The following is a 10,870-nucleotide window of genomic DNA, read 5'->3' on the forward strand; positions in this document are numbered from 1 at the left end:
AAGGAAGGAAGAAGGAAGGAAGGAAGGAAGGAAGGAAGGAAGGAAGGAAGGAAGGAAGGAAGGAAAAGAAAGAAAGAAAGAAAGAAAGAAAGAAAGAAAGAAAGAAAGAAAGAAAAAAAGAAAGAGAAAGAAAGAGAAAGAAAGAGAAAGAAAGAGAAAGAAAGAAAGAATTAGCATCCGCTATATAAATGTATTCATTTCGTGTACCACAAATATGCTTTGTGGTACCAAGGAACATTTGGAAGAACAAGCGCAGAAGACCTGAGTGCTTCCGCTACAACCGTCAAAACCTCCTTTTCCGAGATAAGCGTCTTCAAAGTCAAGAGCACGAACAAGACTTTTTTTCATCAAAAACCGCATACACAAAGTACTTTTGTCTACAGTTGTACTACATCCTGGACAACTCTCCATCCGAAGATTCGGTAATCATGAGCTATTTAATCCCAAAACTCTTCCTCATTCTCCAGGTTTGAAAAAAGTTTCATCTCAAGTATGGAGAAGAACTTTTCCTTTAGGTCTCGTCAAAATCAGTGAATTCCATTTCTTCAGATCCTTCTGTCAGGACTCCATGTCAATCTCAACTCCTTCATTCCTGTCCTCAAGTGTTTGCCAGGCTGTTTGCACTCAGATTTTCAAGAGCTGCCCGATCAATAGGTGGCAGAGGGTTCCTCCAATACTGGAATGTATTATACTGCCCAAACTACCTGCGGGCTGCCCGCCCTGTTGCCACCGCTAGCCCATAGCCCGGCTGACCCGGGGTTCCTCCTGCTCACCAGGAGGTGGCTCTCCGGGCTCCAGGCTACAGCCCTGCAGCTCCTGTCTGTGGCCCCTACCGCTGTGTCGCAGTCGCATGCGCACAGAAGCAGGCTCTGCCGTGATCCCCGCGTCCCCATTGGCACTTGGGGGGCCGAGCCGTCCCAGATGGCGGGACCCAGAGCGGCGGCTCTGAAGTTGCTGAGCAGGAGCAGTACTCAAGGCACACGGAGCCTGAGTGGCTCAGCCGCAGGGCACTTGGCCATGGGCCAGGGATACAGGCGGCGGCCGGAGGACGGAGGGCTGCACAGAGCTGGGAGCTGGGCTGTCCGGAGGGCCCAGCTAGGGGAACAGCAGCACAGCGCGGGAGATTAGAACCTGTGCCCATCCAGCTCAGCCACTGGCTGGTGGGTGCTCCCAATAGAAAAATTTAAAGCCAGAGTGCCTGGAGAAATGTATTCATGCTCTTAAATACCGCAACTGCCAACCAACATTATTATACCCAGCACAATTATCTATTAAAACTAAACAAAAATTAAAAAGTCTCCATAATTAATTTAAAATCACTAAGCCAGCTCTACAGAGGACACTTAAAGAATAAACACATCCAAGGGGCCACAGGAGGCAGCACTGAGACAATCAAAGGAGGTCTAAGCAAACACCACAAACTCAACAAATGACAGAAATTAAGACCCAACTTTAGCAATAATGTCTGAATGTCAATAATCTTAACTTCCCAATAGATGCTTTTTATTAAGGACAGCCACAAACTGCAATAAAACCCCATAACCTGGGTTGAGGCGATGGCTCAGCAGTTAGGAGCACCTAAGAGGGTTTGATTAACAGCAACACATGAGGAAACTCACAACCTCCTCTGTCTTAGGGTTTTATTTCTGTGAAGAGACACCATGACCAAGGCAACTCTTATAAAGGAAAAAATTTAATTGTGTCTGGTTTACAGTTCAGGGGTTTAGTCAGTTCAGGGGTTTAGTCCATTGTCGTCATGGAGGGAAGAACGGTAGCACACAGGTAGATAAGGTGCTGGAGATGTAGTTGAGAGTTCTACATCTGGATCCACAGGCACAGCAGGAAGAGATAGACACTAGAGCTGGTTTGAGCTTCTAAACCTCAAAGCCCACCTCCCAGGGACACATTTTCTGTAATAAGGCCATACCTCCTTACAGTGACACTCCTTATGGGCCTATTTTATTCAAACCACAACAACCTCTTAGCTCCAGTTCTATATGATCCAACACCCTCTTCTGTATACACACTTGCACACATACATACATACACACACACACATACTCACACACATGTATACATACACACACATACACAAACATACATACATACACACTCATACATATACACACATACATACACACACTCATATACACTCACACTCACACACATACACATACATACACATACTCACACATATACATAAATATACACACAAACATACATACATACACATACACAAACATACATACACATACACACACTCATATACACATACACATACACACACTCATATACACACATACATACATACATACACTCACACACATACATACACATACTCACACATATACATAGATATAAACACATACATACATGCATACACATACATACACACATTCACACATATACATACATATACACACATACATACACACTCACATACATACACACACACTCATATACACTCACACATACACATACTCACACATATACATACATATACACACATATATACATGCATACACATACACACATGCATAGACACACTCATACACACACATACAGATGTACATACATACACATACATATACACAATCACACATACATATACACATATACACATACATACATACATACATACACTCACACACATACACACACACATTAAATTTTTTACCCAACATATTCCTAAAGGCCACTTGTCACACTGTCCTCTCAGTCTCTACCAGCTACAGGTCTGCTCTCTCACACCTTCTGAGAGATCCATTTCTTTTTCTTTCTATTAAAGATTTAGTTATTATATATGAGTACACTGTAGCTGTCTTCAGACACACCAGAAGAGGGCATCGGATCTCATTACAGATGGTTGTGAGCCACCATGTGGCTGCTGGGAATTGAACTCAGGACCCCCGGAAAAGCAGTCAGTGCTCTTAATTGCTGAGCCCATCTCTCCAGCCCTCTGATCCATTTCTTAATACCCCATGTGTGAGATGGAGTGGATCTGCATTCTGTTCACTCAGTATGAGCGTCTTCCAGTTCAATCCCACATTGCTCCAAACCCCACAGCCGACCTTCACCAAACAGTGATGTGCAAGTAATGTTGCCAATGCCATCACTGGATGATAAACGTATCTCGCAACAGACTGTGCCTCAGAATATGCAGTTATTACATGCCAATCTAGACAGCGCTTGACTGTAAATAACTACTACAACTTAGCCTATGTGCGATGTCAACGACTGTCTTCAACACCTTCTATCTCCTAGGTTGCTGCATCCCAGATGAAGATGTGCCTCAGAGGAAGAGACACTTTGTCTACGGGACACGGACCCGTTTGTGGCCACCCAGCAGGGTGGAGTCCACAGATCCCAATGACGGTCTGTGAAAATTCAGTCCTTGAGCCCATTCACCAATAATAACTTCATGCAGTCAGCAGCTCTCACTAACATGTTCAGGGGAAGCAGTAACTGTGTTGGGTCATGCCTTCCTTTATCCCTCTGCAATGACAATTCTGTTACTAGCAACCTCCGAAAGGAACACCTACTTGCAACAGTGTATGTCCCAGGGTGGCCTCCAACTTCCAGAGATCCTCCTGCCTCAGCTTCTCAAGTGCCAAGACTGCTGATGTCCTTCTAGTATCTTTCATTTCTGTTTGGGGGTCACTCCCTGTTCTTCTTTCACCTGCTGAGGAACATGTCCAATCAGTACGGGACACTGTGCATGTCACCCGGCCACCTCCACCCCTCCCACATTTCTGTCCACTCCACACACGTTTCTTGAGCCTTTCATCAGCAAGGCCAATGGACTGAGCACCCTGCCTCCTACCAGATTCCAACAGGGTCATCATGGAGGTAGTCCCCTGTGTCAGCTCAGAAGAGCAAGAAGAAGAGAAAGAGGAAGAGAAAGAGGAAGAGGAAGAGTCTGTTGGGAAGGTAAGGCATGTATCCTCCTTGGTCTGAGGTAGACATATCATCTTACTGGTTTACTTCTTTGGGAATCCAGGTCAGACTTTGAACTCTAGGCCCACAGAATTTCCTTTGTGGAGAAATGTCAAGTGCAAGTCTGGTGCCAACTGATGCCTGATTTAAGGTGATCTCAGTGAGTGTCAGGATCAGATACCAGCTAGAGGCTAGCTCCTGTGCCTGCCTCAAGTGCCGTCTGACTCCACTTTAGGGACACTGTATAGTGCCAGAGGACAGCTTCAGAATTCTTCTCTTGAAGGTAGCTGAGGGGAAAGGGTGTTAGCGGGTGCAAGACTTGGTCTTGCAAAAAATTAGGGTTTCTTTTTAATATTAAAGCATTTACCAGCCAGGCAGCAGTGGTACATGCCTTTAATCCCAGCACTCGGGAGGCAGAGGCAGGTGGATTTCTGAGTTCAAGGCCAGCCTGGTCTACAGAGTGAGTTCCACGACAGCCAGGGCTACACAGAGAAACCCTATCTCGAAAAACAACAACAACAACAAACATGTTTACCTGTCTTAAGTCTAAGTTACTTTGCAGTGGTAGCTGGCCCACCTGCCTGAGTTCCTCTGAGGCCAGAAACTGCAGCATCTCTGACATTTATTTAGCAGTCATCTCCAAGCAGCTGGGCATTAAGTAGTCCTTGTTCTTAGGTCCAGTGCACTGGGAGTGTGTACAACACCCATTCTTCTAGTGACTGTCACTCACAAGAAGAAAAGGGACACTTTGAAAGTGATTCTAATCTTTATTTCTAAGTTCTTCTCTAAAAATTCTCACCTCCAAAATGATTCTCCTCTAAAAATTTTCTCTCCAAAAAATTTCTCTCTCACCTCTCTTTGTCCTCAGAATACAAGATCATATGGTGAAAGGTTCACCCCGAGTTTACATATAGATTCAAATCATAAACTGATTAAGAAGTTTACAGCAGAGATGTTTACACCTGTTTTCATTAAGACAAGTTATTTAACTAAACATTCATTTTCTGTCACTGATTCCACAGGTTTATAGAAAGTTAAAAAAAAAACATAATTTTACCAAAATAAAAAAATAAAAAAATAAAATAAAGCCGGGCGTGGTGGCGCACGCCTTTAATCCCAGCACTCGGGAGGCAGAGGCAGGCGGATTTCTGAGTNCTGGTCTACAAAGTGAGTTCCAGGACAGCCAGGACTATACAGAGAAACCCTGTCTCAAAAAAAACAAAAACAAAACAAAACAAAAAAAAACAAAATATAATTTTGTGATTAAGCTGCCATTGAAGTTTTGTATTGATAAACCCAGCCAATATTTTATCTTCTGTTCTTGCACCTACCTACAATAAATCGTTAGTTTCCTTTTATGGCCTTCAGTTAATTGTCTTACAACCTCTTGGAATTTGTTCTAAAGTTGTAAGTGCCCACTTTCTATCTCAGAAGCAATTAACTCATGACACTAAAGACTGGAAGAGTTCTAACTGACGTTTTCACATCAGAGATGCCTTTAATAGTGGTCCTATTATAAAGGGCTTAATAATTACTAGCATAATTTTAGGAATTCCTATAGGACCATCATTAAGAATTAAGAAATCATCTATATATCAGTATGGCATCACTACAAGACAGGACATCTTTGCTATTCTGCAGAGATCTGCTCCAAAGGGTGGCCTAATACCTAGTGATTGTTACGTATAATTATAGTAACAGGAGAAGCAGATTAATAGCAGGACTCTTTCCTAAAATGTAGTCCCCTCAGCTCATCCACTACAGTTTTACAGCCCACGGGGAAGCCACTCACGGGATCACCTGCTAGTTTCTAGTTTCTCCTGGGGAGCTCCTGGCAGCATAGATCCCCCTTCTCCATGTGGTTTTATAATCACCACAAGGGATCTGATCCTGGTGTCATTTTTCTCCCCGTGACCACAGGTGGAATCCTTGGACAAAGAGAACGGTAAGTGTTGCAAGCTCATTTCATCGTAAGTGCTAAGAGGGAATAGAATTTCTTGCCTGCTTTGTTGGGAAATCCACCCTGGTTCTAGTTTCCCAGCTGGTAAAAGAGGAATGGGCCGTAGCGCACAGAGTTGGCGGTCCAATGAGAAATCAGAGCCATCCACAATGGCTGAGAGCATCTATGTCATTTTGGTGGTGCGGACTTGTGTACAGCATTTGTGTGTTGGAAGGCAGCTGTGGCTGAGTCCAAGTGGAATAAACCCCCACACTCCAAAGGTGGTGGGGGGGACAAAGTACACACTTGACATAAATTTTTATCTTATTATTTCTTCAACCCAAGAATAGCTTGATGTCAATACCAGTTTCACACATGCAGACACTGCAGAACTAACTGGTCCCGGGCTCACGGTTCCATGAGACCAGAGGCAAATGAGGAATGAGGCATGAGTCCCAAGGATGATGCTCTGAGCTGCAGGCCCATATTCAAAGTCACAATCAGGGGATCCACAGTCACCATGCCAGGGCATTTCAGTTTAGACAAACACCGGTGAGATTCCACCCTCTAGCGTTTCCGACACTGCCCATCACTGGAAAGTGGCCACGGTGTTCACACAATCCAAGGCTGCAACGGTGAATTTAAAAGCCCACTCGGAAGTCATTAGTATGATGTTCATATAACACACACACACACACCCATTCTGTCCCCTGCTCTATGGGCAGGGGAGGTACCCGGTACCACAGTGTAAGTCAACATCTGCCAAGACTGCTCGAGCTCTTCCACACCCCTTGCTCATAGCAGATTAGCACCAAAGAGTTAATGAGCTGACTCTCTAAAGCCCTGTAGACCCTCAAGTTCCCTAGCAAACATGTCTAAAGGACCACATTGCATCACAAAAAAATGCTCCGACTGGTTCTTACTCAAGTCCAGCTCCCCTTCTGCACACCTATGGTGTACCTCAACGAGGGAGCTGAGATGCCACACGCCACACTCTAGCTGAATTGTCCCGAGGCAGTAACCTCACATGAGCTGGTCAGCCACCTTCCCCCTGGATATGACCACACATTCTGTACAAAAAGAAGACAAAGAAGGGGGTATTGCCACACCTTTGAGGTGGTTATTCAAAAATGACAACATCCAGTCGCTTCCACTGTTAGAAGTTATATCAAAACCGAGATTATAAATTTAATAGAGTATTTTTCTAGAATTTAAATCCAACCTCCTAAGAAAGGGCCCTTTTCAAGCCCTGGCCTGAAATGATGTAAACCACTGCAGCCATGGATCCACAGACAGAGATCTTCCTGCCTCTGCCTCCCGAGTGTTAGCACTCTGGGCACACAAACACTGTGCTAGGCAAAGGTCACTTTTTTTTTTTGTCCAGTAAACAAATCCTTTTGGGAACAGGTAAAGGAGCTTATGTGGGTCTGGGGAAGGAAAGATCTCAGAAGTCACCATGAAGATAGTGACGGTCCAGCTCAGCTTCTGACTGCTACAGAGGAGGCAAGGGACTGTGGCTCTGGGACCCATCATACGCCTCACGCTCATCGCACTTAGACAGTTTTACACGTGGGGTGCCCTCAGCTCCCCATCCCCTCCCACACGTCTCCTTTGCCTTCCGTCCCTGCCCCGTGTCCAACCACTGATGCTCCCGCATAACCCACTGGGCAACAGTGCCGGGGTACTGACGGTGTCTCCCTCTCTTCCCTAGTCATCCTGGAGAGCTCGAGGGATCCCTTCCATTGTCATAGAAGATCAGAAGAATCCATTGAATACCCGAGTAGGTTGACAGCATTTGGGTAGAAGGTAGAAACTGCTCTCTAGCAGTAGTGGTTTCCCATAGCATCACGATGGTGATTGTGAGAAGGCAGACCCGTTGCACAGCAGACATGTGCTGGTGGAATTTTAAGGAAGTTTTAAATATTACAAATATACACCATAGCGGCTTAGTCCCAAGCAACTTCTTCCCTCAGTAGAAGATGATTTTGCACTAGCTAACAATATAACACACTTCATGCAGACATCATTCACGAACACCTCCCGTTTCATTTGCCTTCTAATTCTGCTTGTATGTGTATTGGTGTTCTGTCCGCACGTATGTCTATCCACTAGACACGTGCAGGGCCCACAGAGGCCCTCAGAGTCATGGATCCCTTGGAACCTGCGTTACAGACAGTTATCACACATCGTGTGGGTGACAGGAATTGAACCAGGGTCCTCTGGAAGAGCAGCCAGTGCTCTAACCACTCAGCCATCACTCCAACATGTTCCTCATGGTCGTGACAGAAGTAGATTTGCCTCAGGCCACTTTTGCATCTCTCTAAGTCATGTGCCCATGTGGACAGAACCCTACTCACAGGACACAGGACAGTATAATCTCCATGATGACACCCCCTCCCCCGCCCAATGCCCCTTTTAAATTATGGGCCAATGCAAGAAGAATGCAAAATGGGGCATGCTTACTATTACCACTGACCTGCTTAGAGACGATCTAGATGAAAGAAGTGTGGGAGTGCCCGGATGGCTTGGTGCAGCGGACAGGCAATGTGATTTAGTTAGCTTCTAACTATGACCAAGGACCAGATAAGAATCATGGCCAGGCTCTGTACCCACCTGAAGTGACGGCGTTCCTTTCAGGTGGTGCAGGGCTCGGTGTGAGAATCCCTGGGTCACAGCCCAAAGGGTGCCTTTGCATAACCTCGTACATGTTTGGTCGGTCGGCATGGTTCATACGCCCACTTTTCTAGTGTCAGCATCCCAAACAAAATGTGCATCCCCATGGGGCTATGATCGTATATTGCAAAAATGGTCTAGACAAACTCAGGGGGAACCTGGCACACATAAGCAGCATCCCACTGGTGGTCAGACCTTCACAAGGTGCTCACAAAGTCTAAGGTATTATTCCGACTTCATATGCATGCAGCCCTTTGAATGCCATACGGCTCCCAAGGAAGGGCAATGGATTACACCCCATTCACCCAGATGGGGTTCTAAATGGACAGGGTGTGCTCCACATCTGTGGTCAAAGGAAAGATACACACATCACTCGTCAATGACACTCGTATGTCACCGGTCTCCAGATTAGATAGATCGTTCTCACCCAACTCATTCACAGTCCTTCCCAGTCGCAGGATTCAGAACCCATTTCTCCAACTACCACATCATAAGCATGGAGATGTGGGCGCAGCCCATCCTTAGCAGTGAGACCCCTGATAAGGCCACAGGCCACGCCCCACTGTGGTAGGAGTGTGAGGCAGGAGGACGGACTTCAGAGTCGGTCCTGAGACCCGGGTTCCCCGAGCTCCTTGTGGTCAGGACAGAGGCAGCTTCTGTGGAGGCTCACTGTCCACGGGAAGTCACCTCCCAACTGGTCCTTGGGTAAACACTGTTGATGGATCATTGTCACATTAAAACCGAACGGAGCCTCCAGAGTCACAGAATGTACAACTGAAAGGCGGCGTTTCAGGGAGAGGAGTTTAAGGGTTTGAGTCCAGCAGAGGGCACGCTTAGTACACCGATGGGGCTCTGAGAGATATCAGATCTTTACATTGCCACTTGCTTGTGCTATGAGCCCTCCTTTCATATGGAAGTCCTGACTATTCACTCTGACAGCAGGACCTGTGTCCTCATTTCTCCTACCCACCCAGCTCAGCCCTAGACAACCACCGCAGTCCTCCCAAGCTGTGATGTCGCTCACGTGTGTCGCTCATGTGTGGAAAGCAGAAAGCCTCTCCCCCCAGCTTGTTCATCCCACGGGGCCCACCTGTCTCCTCACTAGGACAAGCTCTGGGGATGAGGGTGGCTCCTGAAGAGAGCACCACACCCCTCCTGTTCCCCAGGGGCTCTTGCTGCTTCTCAACAGGATGCCCTGGGCCTTGTTGGGGTCCGGCTGGGCCTTGGAGTTAACGGAACTCGTTGGTTTAGTAACCAGAGGACTTTACAGAATGACCAGGCCTTTTGTCTGTGCCCAGCGAGCAATGTATAATGAGATGAGGCAGCAAATTGTGAGCTAATATGAAGAGAATGGGGCTGAGATTTCCTCATCTTTGCCCTCTCTTTACCCTCTGACCAATGCTTTGTCCAAATTATATTAATTAAAACACAAACATTGAGAATCCCAGCCCTGCAGCTGCAGCTCATGTCTCCAGTGACCACGTTTATAGGGTGACAGGATAACATCGTCATCTCATGGCCTGTGTTCTGTTCCTTGAGCCTAAATACCTCAATGAATGCACGCATGCACGCACAGACATGGACATACATGTAAATGCACACACGCATACACATGGACACACATGCACACAGACATGGGCACACATACATGTGGACGCAAAAATGGACACACATATGGACAGACACACACAAACACACATAGACACATATGCTCATGCATACACACATACACACATACACATACATGCACACACACACGGACAGACACACACATACTCACACATACACACATACATAGACATACATGCACACATACAACACATGCACATGGACACACATGCGGACACATACACACATATGGACACACACAGCATCAGGGTCAGGTGGAAAGAAAGAATGTATGTTTGGAAGTAGAAGCTGCACTGAGTGAGGAGAACTGAAATTTGATCCTCCAGCTTTTCTCTCCTACTCAAAGGCTTGCAAGACCTTGCAGGCTCCTACAGGGCCTCAGAGTCCACAGAACCTAGTAAATGTCTGAGAACCCAGAGAAGAGGGCTGTAAATCCACTATCAGTCAGTTTCCCATGACCATCACAAAACATTTGGCCTTGTGGAGGAGGGGACTTGAGCTCACAATTCTGCATGTCAGTAGTACGGCACTACGCACGCACATACGGCAAATAGTTACCCAGCTGAAAGAAAGTGGCTGTAAGGGCTGGTGAGATGGCTCAGTGGTTAAGAGCACCCGACTGCTCTTCTGAAGGTCCAGAGTTCAAATCCCAGCAACCACATGGTGGCTCACAACCATCCGCAATGAGATCTG

At 46.3% G+C, this 10,870-nt stretch overlaps 1 protein-coding gene and 1 pseudogene across 7 annotated transcripts in view; one reads left to right on the forward strand and one right to left on the reverse strand.

The window, feature by feature from the left end:
- Window positions 1–10,870, forward strand: part of LOC110294755 (serine/threonine-protein phosphatase 4 regulatory subunit 2-like) — a 28,854-nt gene that overhangs the window by 14,349 nt on the left and 3,635 nt on the right. For 6 of the 7 annotated variants that reach the window (XM_021163195.1, XM_021163200.1, XM_021163199.1 and 3 more), the window contains 4 exons: window positions 3,265–3,375; window positions 3,827–3,930; window positions 5,857–5,881; window positions 7,587–7,655. In XM_021163195.1, coding sequence (XP_021018854.1) covers window positions 3,265–3,375; window positions 3,827–3,930; window positions 5,857–5,881; window positions 7,587–7,655 — 309 coding nt within the window. The remainder of the gene's footprint in view (window positions 1–3,264; window positions 3,376–3,826; window positions 3,931–5,856; window positions 5,882–7,586; window positions 7,656–10,870) is intronic. The other variant, XM_021163198.1, reaches the window with a different exon arrangement.
- LOC110294756 lies at window positions 559–1,019 on the reverse strand (annotated as a pseudogene).

This window comes from Mus caroli, chromosome 5, assembly GCF_900094665.2.
Source record: "Mus caroli chromosome 5, CAROLI_EIJ_v1.1, whole genome shotgun sequence".
NCBI classification, from domain to species: domain Eukaryota; kingdom Metazoa; phylum Chordata; class Mammalia; order Rodentia; family Muridae; genus Mus; species Mus caroli.